At 37.8% G+C, this 19,753-nt stretch overlaps 1 protein-coding gene across 1 annotated transcript in view; it reads left to right on the top strand.

Annotated features, from left to right (window-relative positions):
• The window catches only part of LOC140145679 (NACHT and WD repeat domain-containing protein 2-like), a 78,645-nt gene that overhangs the window by 718 nt on the left and 58,174 nt on the right, over nucleotides 1-19,753 (top strand). Inside the window, exons 2-11 of the mRNA XM_072167366.1 lie at nucleotides 1,343-1,539; nucleotides 2,122-2,304; nucleotides 2,779-2,995; nucleotides 3,787-3,905; nucleotides 5,197-5,351; nucleotides 8,399-8,499; nucleotides 9,026-9,107; nucleotides 9,532-9,640; nucleotides 11,533-11,770; nucleotides 12,318-12,494. Coding sequence (XP_072023467.1) covers nucleotides 1,343-1,539; nucleotides 2,122-2,304; nucleotides 2,779-2,995; nucleotides 3,787-3,905; nucleotides 5,197-5,351; nucleotides 8,399-8,499; nucleotides 9,026-9,107; nucleotides 9,532-9,640; nucleotides 11,533-11,770; nucleotides 12,318-12,494 — 1,578 coding nt within the window. The remainder of the gene's footprint in view (nucleotides 1-1,342; nucleotides 1,540-2,121; nucleotides 2,305-2,778; nucleotides 2,996-3,786; nucleotides 3,906-5,196; nucleotides 5,352-8,398; nucleotides 8,500-9,025; nucleotides 9,108-9,531; nucleotides 9,641-11,532; nucleotides 11,771-12,317; nucleotides 12,495-19,753) is intronic.

Genomic DNA, 19,753 nt, shown 5'->3' on the forward strand with positions numbered 1-19,753 from the left:
AATTTATTCTGCAAGAATCAAGATTGATTCTTGCACTGTGAAACAAAATTGCCCTGTAGGTTATGGGCTATTCCATTTGAAATCCATATACCCCATATGGAAGACATGACCTTATCCTTCCACACAGTGTGAATTTTAAATGGGGTTACCTATATTGAGGTAATTAATGTCTTCCAAACCCGGGGGGTTCACTCCCATTGTGGCCTGTACACCATCCGCGATAATCAACTTTTGAAAAGCACCCTAAACAAGGATTTAACTCTTGGCTAAAGCGATACCCTAAACAGGGATTTTATTCCTTGCATCAAATTTCATACCCTAAATTTCATTTCAGCGTATTAGCAATTGCAATTTTGCTACCCTTTTTTCCAATATTTCATGTTTTTGACACCCTAAACGCGTTACGCGCGTATTGTGCCTTCCCATGAAAAACTACCCTTTTTACGCGTTTTCATTATCGCGGATGGTGTACAGGTCACAATGGGAGTGACCCCCCCGGGCTTCCAAACCCTGTGAGTGTACGTGGATTTCAACTAGAGTATCCCTAAATATTACTTGTAAGTTTTGACATTTTTCTGAAAGTTTTGATTTTCCAACTGAAATTTAGATGGAGCACGGGGGTGATAAATTTAGAGGGGGTCTACACAGAGCCACATTTATGTTTGAGAATAAAGTTTTCTAATGTGAAACAGTTAGACAACCCTTTTGACCAGAAGCAGCTCATTATAATGAGGTTTATTTTTCTTTCAATGTGCATGATTTTTTCCTGGGGGGGTAGCAAAAGCTTTCTTTTTATGGAAGTATAAATGTGACCAGTGGTTGCCTTGACTCATTCCTGTATTATTTAAGGGGGTACTACACCCCTGCCCAATTTTGTGCTTAATTTTGCATTTTTCTCAAAAATATAGCGCATTGGTGACAAGTAAGATATGTATATTATAGGAGCAAGGACTACAACTACTGCACTGGAAATTTTATTTCAGCTCAGATAACAGTTGTGGAGTTACAGTCAAAAATGAGGGAAACCCAATATTTGATCAATAAATCAATAACTACTTGCCTTGAGTTGCTGAATTTTCAGTGCAGTAGTTGTAGTCCTTGCCCCTATAATATACATATCTTACTTACAATGTACCACCAATGCGCTATAATTTTTGAGAAAAATGCAAAAATAGGCACAAAATTGGCCAGGGGTGTAGTACCCCCTTAAGCAAAATTACCAAAACTGGACAAATATAGCCTGCAGGTTCCGACTTGCCTTAAGCAGAGAAGATGAGACTCTGCCTTAAGTAATAAAGTAATTTTACTGATCTATTTATTTTATATATTATTTTCTTAACAGGGAAAACTCAGTTGGTCCTTTCTTTGTTGGAATTTTGGGTCAGAAGTACGGATGGAGACCAATCCCTTACACACTCCCAGAGACACTATACTACAGTTTCCTTGGATCTATTAGTAGACTAGCTGAACAGGATCCAGTGATGAGGGAGGCTAAAGGGTTGATTGAAATGTGCTTCAAAATAGATGAAAATGCACTAGGTAAGTTGAAAAAATACTGTGTGTAGTTTTATTTTTTGAAGAAGTCTGATTTTGACTTCAGATACACTGTATCTTTTTTGTGTGTACAGGAGGGTGAGAGTTCATAGGGGCAATATTGGGAACCACGTCACGCTATTGTTCGACCTAGGCTACATCATTTTTAACGCATGCATGTTCATCAATACAGCTTTAGTCTCCTCCACCTTCGCAACACGGTACATGAAGTGACTGGAATCACACTGACGGCGCAGGAGAATAATAGCTGGTCAGACAGTTTAATTCTATCAAGCATATAATACCTGAACAATCACCGTCATTTGATTGATTTACTACAGAATATATTGTATACTCAAAATATAATTTAAAAATTGTAAACCTGTAAATTATATATTTGTGTACTAAAGTATAATGACACATGAATAACATCATGTAGGAAACAAAATGGCCGCTAATGGCCATCTATTGTCTAGACCTAGGCTACATCTTCCGGTTTGCAGTGAAGAAATAAATGCAAAAATGTAAATATTAAACTATATTGTCTTGACATTTTTTCATGTGGCACACACACCTCTTGCTTTTCAGATCGTATTGCAGTTCTGCAACCAATCGATTCAATCTACTCCAAGTTTTCACAGAATTGCCCAAATGCCGTTGGCAAATGGAGACAAACGTTTGACGTCATGCGAACTGCATTGTTCACAGTAATCAGAGGTAGCGGTCTGCCAGAAGAGATGATCAATGAACTCACATGGTCTGTTACTGAAGGTTAGTCATGCTAAAGTAGATTTTTTAGTACTCTTTCGTGGTCTAGGCTGTGCAGGGCCTAGATTTCAGGGCCTAGATTTCGTCTTGGTTTGCGAGTATCAAAATCCATCATAGTCATATTGCACTTACTGTATGACACAATGAGAGAAGTTGATTCTCGCAACCAAATCTTGCGAAAAATCATTACGAGAATCGATTCTGTGATTTTCATGGCAATCTAGGCCCTGCAGTACTGTGTCTAGTGTACAGTGATAAACAATCATGCCGATTGGCTGATCAAAATTTGTTTTAACCTATTGCTATGGTAGTTAATCCTGTTACATCATACCTTTTACGGCAAAATAACATCAAAATCAAACTTCTCATGGATTTTGACCAAAATCCAGCAACATGGTGTGTGCCAGAGGAATGATGAAAAAGACATGTTTTGAAGAAAAATTACATTTTGTGTGTAAAATGCTCCTATATTTACAGGTGAAATTGTCCAAGGTTTGAAGGATCTGGATCCAAATCAACCAAACCGGATGTTTCTCTTCAATCGTACATTATCCAATTTTAACGAATCTCAGCCCAACGCTCGTAATTTTATTGACCAATCCCAAGATGGTGAGATTGATGGAGACTCACAGCTGAAACTTCAAGAGTTACGATTGGATTTGCGAAAGAAAATGCCGGAAGATGCCATGTACAGGTATTGTATGCTTGTTTACTGTACATGTATTGGGCTATTCATTTAAAATCCACACACCCCTGTGGAAGATTTTGGAAATATCTTCCACAGGTGGAGTACAAATGGGAAGAACATGTTAGGGGCTCCATTTGAATTTCATACACCCTCTGTGAAAGATTCAACCTGAATCTTCCACTGAGGAGGGTGAGTTTCAAATGGAGCTGCTTATGTGTTCTTTCCATTTGAAATATCTCCCCTGTGGAAGATATTTCCAAAATCTTCCACAGGGGTAGTGTGGATTTTAAATGGAATAACTCATAGCAAGAAGAATGGGTTGATGTAGTGGTCAAAGCACCGGACTCTCACCACTGCAGGCCAAGTTCGGTTCCCAACAGTTCCATAAGTGAGTGAGCATTCTTGCTGATCCATGACCATCCTCATCAGGGTTGTACTCTGGGGTTTCTTCTGCATTCTAAGTTGGTGATAGAACTTGCACAGTTTCTGCATCAAAAGAGTGGATAAGTAATATTTACTAGCAAAATTTTTGGTCTGCATACATCTGCTTATATCGGCAAGTATATTTAGAGTTGGAATGGGAAACCAGGACAACCACACACACTGTACTTCCAGTATGTTCAGCACCTCCTGGGAGGTACTTATGAAGGTATGCTGCAGCAAAACAATTTGCTGGCCTAAGATCACAGCAGTTGGAGAAAGCTTGTAGTCGCCTGCTCCGCAGCCATCTGATGATAATGATGCTATTTAGAGTTATGAAGTAGGGACATTGTTTTTTGGATATATGTTTATTACAGATACAAACTCAGGTTCCTGCCCAGCAGTGAGGAGATGATCAATGATGAACACAACAAAGAACAACTGAAGAAATTCTTAGATCAATTCTGCCGCTATATGATGGACTCTATACGCGAAGGTATGTATTTGTTTGATATGTGCGTAAGTTTTTCCCAGCAAATACTACTTGTTTATTTCGCTGACTGGGAGCGCTTTTGATGAACTTCCTCACCATCCGCCGATGTTATTAGATCTGATGTTTTGGAAACGGAGAGACCAACCTGATCACATGGCATCACACTAGGTGACGCCACCACAGTAGACTGGGACAATGTAAATGTACTTGAGAACAAAACAAAAGACTTCCGTAGGAGGGTTTTGGAAGCCACCCAGATCAAGAAACAAAAACCTTCACTGAATAATAGGCTTGGGATTAGATTCTGTGTGGGACAACCAAACCCAGCAAGACCAGGGACAGGAATTTCCAACTTCGGTGATGACACCTAGTGTGAAAAATGTAGTCTAATGTTAAATTGTTCTCATTTTATTCATGCTATGGGTCTTTTTAGTTTTTGCTAGTCTATTGTTCAGAAACAAACAAAAAATGCTAGGGATTATATGTGAGTTGATCTGTAACTTGAATTTATTGTGAAGTTTGAAGTACCAATCAGCTTATTTTAAAGAGAGGTGGATCCCTGCTGTCAATATAAAAGGCTGAATAAGACAAGATTATGAAACACCCACAGTGTGTGGAACACCACAGTGTTTTTCGTGGTCTGGTGCCCCTCTCGCTTACCATATTTCGTCAAATAAACGCCCCCGGGGGCGTTACATTTTCCCAAGGGGGGCGTTTATTAGAGGTCATTTTTAGCACGACAATTCCCGTTAAAATCATTAGGTAAGCTTAAAAGACCCGCTAAAATGACGAACTATGACCTTCTGACACTGACTTTTGGTTCACTTCGGGTTTCGGATGCAGATTTTCACCATTTATTGACGCTATTATGAACCATGTGAGCAACTTGGTAAGCTTACTTCACAAGATAGCATGGAAATATCGGAATTTTTGAAACATCTTTGTTGAAAAAAGTGGTGGGGGCGTTTATTTGAGGGGGGCGACTATTTGACGAAATACGGTATGTCCTATAATAATAGGCTTTTGATGTTGTTAAAGTGGTTCACATTAATGTGACAAAATGACAATCCGAATTAAAAGGTACACGTTGAAATTCAGCTCTTAAATCACAAAAGGTCCACTTTTGAGCCGATCGCACTCCAATAAATCCTGGCTACGGGCCTATATCGCCCTTCCCTCCTGCCTTTTTAGCTCTCCCTGCCAATGTAGCTCTCCTATTTTGCTTCCTCCCTCCCCCTCCGAATCGGTCCTTTTTTACCCTAAACTGATAGCAACATATTATTTCTTTCAACAGGTGCCCTATCAGAAGCAACAGCATTTGACCATACTGATTATGCAGAAGTAGTGTTGCATGCTATATTCTGTAGAGAAAGGGCAGAAGTGTTTGTGGGCAGATCAGATATCTTAGAAATTGTCATGAATCATTTGGAGCAACCTAATGGAAAAATGGTAAGACACTGTGTGCTCCGTAGAGCACCCTATACACGAATCCAATTTCATGCATTCCTACACCTCAATGGCAGCCAAAGCTGGGTCCCCGTCAGCTCCATTTCACTTAAAATGTGAAATGATGCGGCCTTGGAGGGAATTTTAAACTGCATTCTATCACCCATGTTACACGTAGACAAAAGAATGAGGGCAGTATACAACACAAAAGAATCTAACATCAATTTTTAAGCGGCTTTAATCCACCCAACTGGGCAATTACAACACCAGTTTGGTGCTGCGGGGACCCAATAAATGGCCGACCAAATCCTGACCATGACTTGGCTCATTGGATTCGTCTCTAAGTTTTGTGTAATAATAAATAATAATTAACCAATGGGCTATTCCAGTTGTAATCCATACACCCCTATGGAAGGCATTACTAATCTCCCACAGAGGGGGTGTAGATTTCAAACGGAGTCACCAATTCAGGTAACCCCATTTGAAATTCACACTCCCTGTGGGGAAGATTAAAATCATGTCTTCCATAGGGGGTGTATGGATTTCAGCTGGAATAGCCCAGTGTGTTTCGGTAAAATATATCACTGTATGAGTGCAAGAATAGCATAGTCAATTTTGTAGTGGAAGCATATACCGTAAAAAACTTGATAGTTTGCATAAGTGTTTACTATTGAGCGATTTTAAAACATGCAAACATGAAGGGTTTTGGGCAAATCATCGATACACATAGTTATATACGAACAAGTAAACCTGCAAATGTGTGTCTCAACCCCCATTAGCTCAGTTGGTAAAGCGCCAGACTTAGGTACAATTTCATGTTTTCAAAAGCCCTTGATAGTAAGCACATATGCTAACTATCAAGTTTTAACGGTATGTTTTTCGAATTAGTCAATTCAATTTAGTCAAATAAAGTTATCTTTCACTATTCAGCAGAAAGTTTGTGTTCAATATAATTTATTTTTAAGAAGAAAACCAAATTTCACATTGTATGTGCACTAATATTTACTGGTTTTCCAAAACACCTTCCTATATGTGCTGCATACAATATTTTTGCTAATGTTTTGTGATTTTTAGAAGAATATCCTATGTGATTAATTCAGCATTTCTTCTATACAAGTCCAATTGAAACACTTACTGTATGGGACGTTTCAAGAGCTAAGGTCTGCTCTTTTCATCAGCCAGATGATGCACTGATCTGCTTGGGTTGCCAGTTGACTTCTTGTTGGTATTGATTGAAGCAACACTCTCATCACCAGAAATCAATACAATTGGAAGTAATTCAGAAAGGATCGGTAGACAAGCTTACACAGCACCTCAATCAAGTAGATCCAACCAATAGTATCAAATTCACCCATGAGACAGAGCAAGATAATCAGATTCCATTTCTTGACACACTTATTGTGAAAAAACCAGACGGTTCAATTAAACTTCTTGTTTACCGGAAAAAGACACACACCAACCAGTATCTTAACTTCCAATCCCATCATCCGCTACAGCACAAGCTTGGTGTGATAAGAACTTTACTAGACAGAATGAACAAGGTAGTAACAGAAGAGGGTGACAAAGAGGCTGAAAAACAGACCGTCCAAACAGCCCTCCAGAAATGTGGTTACCCTCAGTGGGCCTTTGAAAAAGTGGAAAGTGCAATAAAACAAAAGCAGAAGCAAGTTAAACCAGCGAAAAAGAAAGATGATGCCAACAGGAATAAAGGACTTGTTGTTATCCCTTATGTTCAAGGTCTGTCAGAAAAAGCACAGCGGATTTTCAAAAAACATAATATTGCCACAGCAATGAAGCCCATGACCACTCTGCGTAACATTCTGGTACATCCCAAGGACAAAAGAGAAAGGGATAAAATCACGGACTGTGTATATGAAATTCCATGCCAAGGTTGTAAAGCTACATATGTTGGAGAAACGGGCAGAACGTTTGGTACCAGAAAACAGGAACATGTAAAATCAGTGGAAAAAACATCGAAAAACAGATTTACCAGGGCAAACAGGAAAGCATCTGAATCCGAATTCATTACTTCTGCATTAGCTGAGCACGTAGCTCAAAATAACCATGTTATAGGCTGGGAGGATAGCGCAATTCTAACAACTGAAAATGACAAGTATACAAGATGGGTCAAGGAATCCATTTGGATCCGGAGGCGGGGCACCCAATCTATGAACAGAGTTGATGGCACATTCAAATTAAGCCACCTTTATGATGTATTGATTTCTGGTGATGAGAGTGTTGCTTCAATCAATACCAACAAGAAGTCAACTGGCAACCCAAGCAGATCAGTGCATCATCTGGCTGATGAAAAGAGCAGACCTTAGCTCTTGAAACGTCCCATACAGTAAGTGTTTCAATTGGACTTGTATAGAAGAAATGCTGAATTAATGGAATATTACAGTCCTGATGAACTTAATCAAGAATATCCTATGTGTATTTTGGGAACAAAGCAAGGAAAAGAACCATGCTTAATTTCAACTTAGACTGTAATAACTGTATTCCAGTACCAAATTAATTCATAGTAAAATATTATGCGCATGTGGTTATAAACCAAGTTTTGCAAGAGTATCGTGTGTGTGCATACAATGTCCATGCACTCACAAAAACTTGGACTTCCATGCTGTTTTACAAGAACCTGTTCTATATACTAGCTACTTCTGCTTGAAATGAAAAGTTCAAGTGCCAAGTGCAAAAGGTGATATACACCATTTAAAAACTTTTTGCATCAAGTTCCCCACCAATATATGCCCTATAATAATCCTACCCTTTAATTGAAACCCTAATTTTAACAACGGTGTACATTTTTGAAACAATGGAAAACACTCTGGAATGGCTGAATGACCATTTGCTTGTTTGTGCATAAATAGTCACGATTAATTCGACTCTGTTGACTTTCCTGCATAGTTGAAGGGTCATTTAGCCACTATCAGAAAAAAATCATGACCGACTGACCCTACAAAATGTATTTTGAAAGTCCTCCCACGTGTAGAACAGGTATTTTTTAATGTTGTTGTTGCCTAACACAATTTGTTTGGTTTTAATTCCAACAGCCTTATGCAATACATGGTGAAGGAGGCACTGGCAAGTCTTCAGTCTTGGCCAAATTGTACAGTAACTTCACAGAGAAATGGGAGAACAAAGAGGAAGGAAGGTATGAATTGGCTAGTGATGCACTGATCCACCGACCACCCTAGATCTGAATCGGCTGATCACCGATCGTTGTGCTTGCTGAATCGGCTGAATGGATCTCAACCCCGATCGGTGTTAAACCAAAAAGATCATCCTACACTTCTTAAAAAATTATTAGGGCACACTAAAATATGTATATCTTGAATACGAATGGTCAAAACTTTCAAATGATGAATAGATTTTCCTCCCAGCTACATACACTTTAAGTACATATCATTAGATTTATGAAGTTTACTTCAAGGACTGTTATATCAAAAATATAAATTTTTAATAATTTGCCATAAAAATTTGTATTATATCGTGAATTTCAAAAAAACTTAATCATTTGATATTAGAAGGACATTTCTTGTATTCAGAATGCAATTTGATGTGTGTGATGTGCTCTCATGTCCCACAAAAAATACTGTGCAAACGTTGCTATCCAATTCCTTCAAAGAGTAAAACTTGACAAATGTCACTGAAAATTGTTGATTCATATTTTGTTGCAGACCTATCATGGTGATCCGTTTCATTGGCATCACTCCAGAGTCGTCCAATATCAGAGATCTACTCTATAGCATCTGTCTACAAGTAAGTTTACCAACAGGGGAAACATGAGAACTACCTGCCGATTGGCCAAAATGAATATTGTGTCCAATTTTGAACCAATCAAGGAGGGTATTATAATAATATAATCTTATCTAAAAATGCAAATTTGATCATAAATAGTTTAAAGCCAGTCATAATTGGCAATTGAAATGACCATTTCAAGTTGTCAACCAATCAGAAATGCTGTTTGATGACCAGAAGTGTCCAGGGGGTTAAATGGAAATGAGTGGGGGCAGTCAATTTTGGTAGAGGCACGCATGAGCAGACTTTGAGAACTGATTTTCAGTAGTAAAAACAGACTTATGAACTGAAATTTTTATGAAAGTCCAATCATAAGTTACAGTCCACCTATGCTTGTATCTAACTCTTTCATCTCAACGTATGTGTGTTTTAATTCCACCAACAGCTATGCTATTGCTTTCATCTGGATGTATCTACACTACCCAGGGAGTACACACAACTGGAAAGCAAATTCTATAACATGCTGAATCTTGCCACTGCAGAGATGCCAATTGGTAAATTCATTTGAGCTATTTTTTCTGCTCAAAATGGGCTACTGTAAAAATGAAAATTTTTGTGCTCCATTTATTTTCATGATTTTTGCGCTCCAAGCTGCTACCGCAAAAATAACAACACGCAAATATATTTCATTTGTGTATCGGTCAATATATAGAAACTTAGAATCGCGAATTTGAAAACAAGGGAAACAGTTCAAAATTGGCAAAACGCGAAAAATTAATTGCATGAAAATTTCCACTTTTACAGTATTCCATTTGAAATCTGCCTTTCTCCAGTGGAAAATTTAAGAAGAGTTTTCCACAGAGGAGTATGTTTTCAAATGGAATTGGCCTGGGTTAATTATTTTGAAACCCATACCCCTAGACCTCTCCCTGTTTATATGGCTTTACCTATATCTTCCATAAGTGGTGCGAGTATTGCATTTCAAATGGAAGTTACTTTATTGTGTATTCAATTTGAAACCCACACTCCCTCTGTGGTAGACTTTAGCTAAATCTTCAACAGGTGGAGTGAGGATTTCAAATGGAAGTGCCCAATCCACCCATATCAGCCTTAAAGCCATAATGAGTGAATGTTCTTAGTCATCCAGTAGTTTCAAACAGAGTTTTGGAATTAAATCTAATACTGGAACTTACTTTTTGCAACTATTGCGACGTTGCGTCTGGAACCACCAGACTTCATCAGGCAACTGACCCGTTGGACTGGTCACGTGATAGACGGCTAGATAGACGTCTAGGTATCGACCGTAATGGCACGTAATGGCAACGAAGCGCAAAACTCTGCTGTTTACCTCCATTTAAAGGACACTGGACACTCAATTAAGAACGAGGAAGACGTTATTCTTGATAAGGAGGAACAATGGCATAGGAGAGGCATAAAAGAAGCCATTTGGGAACGCATTGAGCAACCGTCACTGAACAAGAAAGGGGTACTCCTCTTCAAGTTAGCTCATGCATGGGACCGGGCCATCGGTCGATACCTAGCCGTCTATCACGTGACCAGTCCAACGGGTCAGTTGCCTGATGAAGTCTGGTGGTTCCAGACGCAACGTCGCAATAGTTGCAAAAAGTAAGTTCCAGTATTAGATTTAATTCCAAAACTCTGTTAAAGCCATAATGTGTGACTTGTTCCACAGCACCGCCCTCAATTTTTCTTGAATTTCTACTTTTTGCATGATTGTAATGTCCAGTGGTGTACACTAAAATACCACATGAAAGACTAAGCCTGAAGTGCTTATTTACAGTAAAATTTAAGTTTCTTTATATTAAAACTGGAGATCTCCAGTTTTATTAAGTGCTTGCTAACACGTCTTGTAAATGTCAGCTCATGTATAATTGTATCATTGAATCAGTGGTATATACATTTTGTGCATATCGCTATTCGTCATATGTCTTATAATGTTCATCCCATCTTCGTGATGCTCTGCACAATAATACATGTGATACGATCGGCGAGCGAATACACGCATTGTAGGCGCTGGAATGAAACAGCAATTTTCTTTGTTTTACCTCATTTGTGTGGCTCAAAATTGAATTGGGACAATGTGATCAGTGATCTGTTCTTTATGCAAATCACTTATTATTGCTTTAAGTTATAGAAGGCCAATCCAAGAAAAATAATTTTGATGAAAGAAATACCGTATTAATTTTGTTCTTTGCATTTTTCATAATTTTTTACTTTACTAATGTCAGTGAATGTTTGTAAAAAATTGTTATTGGTCCATTTTTTATGACATCTGTCTACTCTGAACCAAATTCTGGAACAAATCAGTGTAGCTGTGTTTTGTTGTGAAATTCATGAACTAAATCAATAACTATGTATCTTTACGACGAGGACACATTTTATGCACCATGTAATTTAATAACTAATCTACTTGTCCTCTTTCCAGTCATTTTTCTGGATGCCTTGGATCAGCTGACCAATGAGAATCAAGCGCATGATTTGAACTGGCTTCCATCCAGTCTACCCAACTATGTCCATATGATAGTCACGGTCAGACCGGCAGCCGGGGGTGGATTCGCCAAGTATAAGAGAATGGGTAACAGCGACTGTAGTCTGGAGTTAGTACCGATGGATGAGAAAGAGAGATCAGATATGATTGAACTCAGGCTGGAGAAACTTGGAAGGTAAAAGTACCAGTATTCATTCTATTAATGCTCTGTGTGCTAGCCATAGGCATCAGCATAAAACAAGTTTTTAGATATTTTCTCAAAATATCAAGCGCTATCTTAAGAACCAATACTGGGCTTGTTTGTACTAATTTTTAATGCATTTTTCATGTTATAATTCCAAATATGGTCATGAAAATGTACTGTACTCTCTGCAATAGTTTGTCCTACACATCGGAGAACATCATCAGGTATGACTGATATGGTCATCTGCACTTTCCTGGCAAACAGGTTTGAGTAGTTTCCAGTGTTCCTTTGTTTTGCATGACTAAAGAGATATACTTACAATCCACTACTGAAGTCTGAGAGAGAATTATGAAAGAGAAAAGAGAATTATGAAGACCTGGTGAACTACTCAAACTTATTTGCTGGGAAAGTGTCTGGATCAGATGACTATATATCAGTCATACCTGATGATGTCCTCCCGATATATAAGTACAAATTCAAAATGCTTATTTACTGAACAAACCTGATGAATCTATTAAATGTAAATGTTATGTTATAGGTGCCTCACCAAATCTCAGATGGACTATGTCAAGTCGGCATATGGTAAAGGACAACCCCCAGCACTATACATTCGTCTGGCGTGTGATATCGCATCTAATTGGAAGTCGTATACACCTATGTCTGAATGCAGACTGGCTGATTGCACTATGAACATCATAGCTCAAAGATTTGAGGAGTAAGTTTCATTAGGTTCCACTGCCATAACAGAATCAATCATGACTCACCTCCTTTTTCAACAAAATGGATGGTAATAACTATCAACATTTAACCAAATAAATGCATCATGCAAAACTCAGTTTGTGGGAATAAATACTACACAAGGTCATTTTATGTAACTCATTGACCTATCTGTGTCATATACTATAATGACAGCCTGGTGATCTGGTCACCTCTTTGACAGACCTCAGGAAGCCAGTTGTGATAGATTCGGTTTAGGTAGTGGAACCTAATGTATATCCAAACAGCGGGACTTATTTGCATGGAAGAAAGAAAAGGAGAGGAGACTAGAGTCAACAGACGCTGAATACAAGCCGCAATTTGACCCCTATAACTTGACCCCTGGGTTACGGATGGGGTCAAATGCTCTTGCATTGTGCTTAGGATGTCATAAGAAATATTCCTGGTGAATTTCAGCTTAATCGGAACTTATACATGGATTTTGATTTTTTTAAATTTTTGATTGACCTTTTAACCCCCTTAATGACCTTTGACCTCAATGGAAAAAAAAACCTTATGTACACCGACAAAATGCATTGTTCCAATTTTAATTAAAAAATTCTAACATGTTCAGTTCTTGAGATAAAAATTCTTGAATTTATTCAGCTAAAAACAGGAAGTGACCCCTTAATGACCTTTGACCCCCAAAATAAAGATACCATGCATACATCAGGGAACACTAATTCATGTATGTTGGTTATATTATTCTGGTCTGTTTACATTTTGAGATAAAAAATTTTTGAACATTTTTGATAATTTTGGTTTTTGACCGGAAGTAAACCCTTAATGACCTTTGACCCCAAAACTGTAGGCATCCTAAAGACCCTGGCTAGTAGCAATGCATGTGTGCTAATGGTGACTCTCTGCTATGTAATTTGTAAAGACAGTGATTTTTTGTTTTTTTTTTAGACTTTGACCGGAAATGACCCCTTAATGACCTTTGACCCCTTATCTGAGCACACCCTATAGACACCGACTAAAAGTCGAGTCACATGATATAACCATGTCCTCATCGCATGAAATTTGTGGAAGGAGTAGCATTTTTGTGAAATCACATTTTTGACCATTATAGCTAGGTCAAAGGTCACAGCGAGGTCAAAGTCAAATGGAAGGTTTGGCCTAGCCCAATGGTCATTTGGGTTAACTTTGGTTAAAATCTGTCAATCCCTTGCGGAGCTACATGCAGTTGATTGCGGTTGCCAGAAGAAACTAGAGTCAACAGACGCTGAGTACAAGCCGCAATTTGACCCCTATAACTTGACCCCTGGGTCACGGATGGGGTCAACTGCTCTTACATTGTGCTTAGGATCCTTAGGATGTCATAAGAAATATTCCTGGTCAATTTCAGCTTAATCGAACTTTTACATGGATTTTGATTTTTTAAATTTTTGATTGACCTTTTGACCCCCTTAATGACCTTTGACCTCAATGAAAAAAAAAAACCTTATGTACACCGACAAAATGCATTGTTCCAATTTTAATTAAAAAATTCTAACATGTTCAGTTCTTGAGATAATTCTTGAAGTTATTCAGCTAAAAACAGGAAGTGACCCCTTAATGACCTTTGACCCCCCAAATAAAAATACTATGCATACATTAGGTAACACTAATTCATGTATGATGGTTATATTACTCTGGTCTGTTTACATTTTGAGATAAAATTTTTTTGAACATTTTTGATAATTTTGGTTTTTGACTGGAAGTGACCCCTTAATGACCTTTGACCCCAATACTGTAGGCATCATAGATACCCTTGCTAGTAGCAATGCATGTGTGCTAATGGTGACTCTCTGCTATGTAATTTGTAAAGACAGTGATTTTTTGAATATTTTTTAGACTTTGACCGGAAATGACCCCTTAATGACCTTTGACCCCTTATCTGAGCACACCCTATAGACACCGACTAAAGTCGAGTCACATGATATAACCATGTTCTCATCGCATGAAATTTGTGGAAGGAGTAGCATTTTTTGTGAAATCACATTTTTGACCATTATAGCTAGGTCAAAGGTCACAGTCAGGTCAAAGTCAAATGAAACGTTTGGCCTAGTCCAGTGGTCATTTGGCTCAAGTATGGTTGAAATCTGTCAAAGCATAAGAGAGCTAGGGCGAAACGTGGCAAGTCACGCAAAATGTCACGAGTTGCCAGAAGAAGAACGAGATCTGATTGCGTTCGCCTGCGACCGCGAGCATGCACAGCCAGCAGTGACAAATGAGTTATGACCCGAATCTGTGAGAACCGGAAGTGATCCTTAATTACCTTTGACCCATAAAAGTATTACATAGCGCTTAGGATGTCATAAGGAATATTCCTGGTGAATTTCAGCTTAATCGGAACTTATACATGGATTTTGATTTTTTTTAAATTTATGATTGACCTTTTGACCCCCTTAATGACCTTTGACCTCAATGAAAAGAAAACCACATCTACACCGACAAAATGCATTGTTCCAATTTTAATTAAAAAATTCTACTTTGTGTAGTTGTCGAGATAAAAATTCTTAAAGTTATTTAGTTAAAAACAAGAAGTGACCCCTTAATGACCTTTGACCCCCCAAAATAAAAATACCATGCATACATCAGGTAACACTGATTCATGTATGATGATTATATTACTTTGGTCTGTTTACACTTTGAGATAAAATTTTTTTAAACTTTTTTGATAATTTTGGTTTTTGATCGGAAGTAACCCCTTAATGACCTTTGACCCCAAAACTGTGGGCATCCTAAAGACCCTAGCTATTAGCGATGCATGTGTGCTAATGGCGACTCTCTGCTATGTAATATGTAAAGACAGTGATTTTTTGAATATTTTTACAAATTTTTCAGACTTTTACGGAAGTGACCCTTAATGACCTTTGATCCCAATTCTGTGAAGGACTTTTAGACACTGGCTATAGGTGATGTATGTGTACAAGTGACGTGACGATGCTATGTTATATGTGGGAGGAGTAGCATTTTTAGTGAAAATCACGTTTTTGGCCACTGACCGGAAGTGGATGACATTTGATCGGAAGTTGATCATGTGACATCTGTGGCACCACCCAATAGTCCCAGTGACCAACTATGATCAACATTGCTGAAAGCATGTGGCTACGATGAATGATTTAATGATGTTGACATGATGTTGACAGAAAGAAGAAAGACGAGATCTGATTGCGTTCGCCTGCGACCGCGAGCATGCACAGCCAGCAGTGACAAATGAGTTATGACCCCGACATTAGAAAATCATATTGGAAAAAGCCAAGTGTTATTTATCTCTAATGAGCGACCCACATGTAGATAGGGGTCCAATAGTCTTTTTGTTGATATAGGCCATTGTTCCCTTGTTTTGATAGAGGCCTATTGAAGTTAAATTCCCTGCGTATATTGCTGTGATGATTAATAAATTTTGAAGAATCACAGAAAATAGAAACTGGCTTTTAAAAAATAGAAAATCACATCAGATAAATTAATTTAAATCAAGTCAGACACCCTCTGATGTCGTTTCAAATCACATGGAGGCAAATTACTTTCAACGGACCGGAAGTGCAACGTCATTATAGTTCCTTAAAAGCTTAAATATGAACATAATATGCGTGTATTTCTACACAAATATTTGTATTACATCATTTTTGGGAAATATATAAAAGTTGAAATATTCTAAGGCAGTCGGACATAATATATCGTGCATAAACTTGGCGCATTGTTTCAATAACAAATGTATTTCTGAACGCCTCGTGGCGGCGTGTTTTTCCGTACCCCCCTTAAAAAAGGGAATTTGAATTGCCTTTGTTTTGTATTTTGTTTGCTTAAATATGGACAAAGTTTGATTTCTGTTGTTAATCATGCAAATAAAACACAGATGAGAGATATCAATTAGTTTTATTAACGTCCGACTTCTTTTTCATTAAGTTTGTTGTTTTACCTCAATTATTTATATTTGGCTTTGTGGCACAATCGGTTAGCGTGCAGTAACGTGTTTTTTTCATATCACGCGTATATCCCGGGTTCGAACCCCCCGAAGCCTTCTCAAATGATTTTTTTTGTTTCTTTCTTTTTACATTTTCCCAGCTTGTGTTTTTGAATCATATAGAACTGGTCAAATTCATCAAAAAAATGTTCTTTTTTTTCGGTTTGTATATTTAATTGGAGAATACTGTCAACATTTTTCCTATTCGGATGGGGGGGGGCGATTATGCAATTATGTCGAAAAGTAAACTTTTTAAGCCTATATGCTGTTAAAGTGCAAAATTCAAGTTTCAAACGTTATTTTGATTTGCCCCCGGGATATGCTTTGCTGAGAAAAAGCACTCTCGAAATATATAGGCCTATCATATACCGCTCACACTTTTCACTTGCAACATAAATTATTAGGCCTACATTTTTTCCAGATTTTGAAAAATCAATTCGAGTACTTTTGAAAATTTTGAATATGAAATTAAAGAGTATTTTGTTTTCAGTAATAATCAGTTTTATTTTTATTTTTCGATTTTTTAACTTATTGAATATTTTATAACAGTTGCGTGCTCTAAACATCGATCTACATAAACTCCTTGACCTGAGTATGTTTATAGAATTTTCGGAACGTGTTGTGTGTGTGTGGCGAGGGGGGGCTAGAACATTTGTTTTGCTAAATTTCAATTTTTTTTCTCATTTCCTGTTGTATAGACCTATGCCTATACGCGCGAGATTCAAACATTCTAATAATAGGCTATTATTCACCAAAGGCAGAAATCAGTGATGATCAGGGACTCTATTGTATCTATTGTAATATAATAATGCTGGGTTTTATCCATATCGCTTTGCAATGAATCTGTGAGAACCGGAAGTGATCCCTTAATTACCTTTGACCCCGCAAAAATATTACATAGTGCTAAGGATGTCATAAGGAATATTCCTGGTGAATTTCAACTTAATCGGAACTTATACATGGATTTTGATTTTTTGATAATTTTGGTTTTTGACCGGAAGTAACCCCTTAATGACCTTTGACCCCAAAACTGTAGGCATCCTAAAGACCCTAGCTAGTAGCGATGCATGTGTGCTAATGGCGACTCTCTGCTATGTAATTTGTAAAGACAGTGATTTTTGAATATTTTTACAAATTTGTCAGACTTTTACCGAAGTGACCCCTTAATGACCTTTGATCCCAATTCTGTGAACAACTTTTAGACACTGGATATAGATGATGCATGTGTGTAAGTGATGTCACGATGCTATGTAATATGTGGGAGGAGAAGCATTTTTAGTGAAAATCCAAGTTTTGGCCATTGACCGGAAGTGGATGACATTTGACCGGAAGTTGATCATGTGACATCTGTGGCACCACCAAACGGTTCTACTGACCAAGTATGGTCAACATGCCTGAAAGCATGTGGCTACGATGGCTGATCATAATGTTGACAGAGATTCAGAAGAAGAACGCGGTAAAAAGAATGCACAGCGCCGATGGCGGCTGTGCAAGAAGAAGAAGAATTTTTTTAAAATTTATGATTGACCTTTTGACCCCCTAATGACGTTTGACCTCAATGGAAAAAAAACCACATGTACACCGACAAAATGCATTGTTCCAATTTTAATTAAAAAATTCTACTTTGTTTAGTTGTCGAGATAAAAATTCTTAAAGTTATTTAGCTAAAACAGGAAGTGACCCCTTAATGACCTTTGACCCCAAAATAAAAAAATACCATGCATACATCAAGTAACACTGATTCATGTATGATGAGTATATTACTCTGGTCTGTTTACATTTTGAGATAAAATTTTTTTAAACTTTTCTGATAATTTTGGTTTTGACCGAAGTAACCCTTAATGACCTTTGACCCCAAAACTGTAGGCATCCTAAAGACCCTAGCTAGTAGCGATGCATGTGTGCTAATGGCGACTCTCTGCTATGTAATTTGTAAAGACAGTGATTTTTTGAATATTTTTACAAATTTGTCAGACTTTTACCGGAAGTGACCCCTTAATGACCTTTGATCCCAATTCTGTGAACAACTTTTAGACACTGGATATAGATGATGCATGTGTGTAAGTGACGCCACGATGCTATGTAATATGTGGGAGGAGAAGCATTTTTAGTGAAAATCCAAGTTTTGGCCATTGACCGGAAGTGGATGACATTTGACCGGAAGTTGATCATGTGACATCTGTGGCACCACCAAACGGTTCTACTGACCAAGTATGGTCAACATGCCTGAAAGCATGTGGCTACGATGGCTGATCACAATGCTGACAGAAGAGTCAGAAGAAGAACGCGGTAAAAAGAATGCACAGAGCCGATGGCGGCTGTGCAAGAAGAATTTTTTTTAAATTTATGATTGACCTTTTGACCCCCTAATGACCTTTGACCTCAATGGAAAAAAAACCACATGTACACCGACAAAATGCATTGTTCCAATTTTAATTAAAAAATTCTACTTTGTTTAGTTGTCGAGATAAAAATTCTTAAAGTTATTTAGCTAAAAACAGGAAGTGACCCCTTAATGACCTTTGACCCCCAAAATAAAAATACCATGCATACATCAAGTAACACTGATTCATGTATGATGAGTATATTACTCTGGTCTGTTTACATTTTGAGATAAAATTTTTTTAAACTTTTCTGATAATTTTGGTTTTTGACCGGAAGTAACCCCTTAATGACCTTTGACCCCAAAACTGTAGGCATCCTAAAGACCCTAGCTAGTAGCGATGCATGTGTGCTAATGGCGACTCTCTGCTATGTAATTTGTAAAGACAGTGATTTTTTGAATATTTTTTACAAATTTGTCAGACTTTTACCGAAGTGACCCTTAATGACCTTTGATCCCAATTCTGTGAACAACTTTTAGACACTGGATATAGATGATGCATGTGTGTAAGTGACGCCACGATGCTATGTAATATGTGGGAGGAGAAGCATTTTAGTGAAAATCCAAGTTTTGGCCATTGACCGGAAGTGGATGACATTTGACCGGAAGTTGATCATGTGACATCTGTGGCACCACCAAACGGTTCTACTGACCAAGTATGGTCAACATGCCTGAAAGCATGTGGCTACGATGGCTGATCATAATGTTGACAGAAGAATCCAAGAAGAACGCTGGTAAAGAATGCACATACCGATGGCGGCTGTGCAAGAAGAAGAAGAATTTTTTAAAATTTATGATTGACCTTTTGACCCCTAATGACGTTTGACCTCAATGGAAAAAAAACCACATGTACACCGACAAAATGCATTGTTCCAATTTTAAT

This window comes from Amphiura filiformis, unplaced genomic scaffold, assembly GCF_039555335.1.
Source record: "Amphiura filiformis unplaced genomic scaffold, Afil_fr2py scaffold_594, whole genome shotgun sequence".
Classification (NCBI taxonomy): domain Eukaryota; kingdom Metazoa; phylum Echinodermata; class Ophiuroidea; order Amphilepidida; family Amphiuridae; genus Amphiura; species Amphiura filiformis.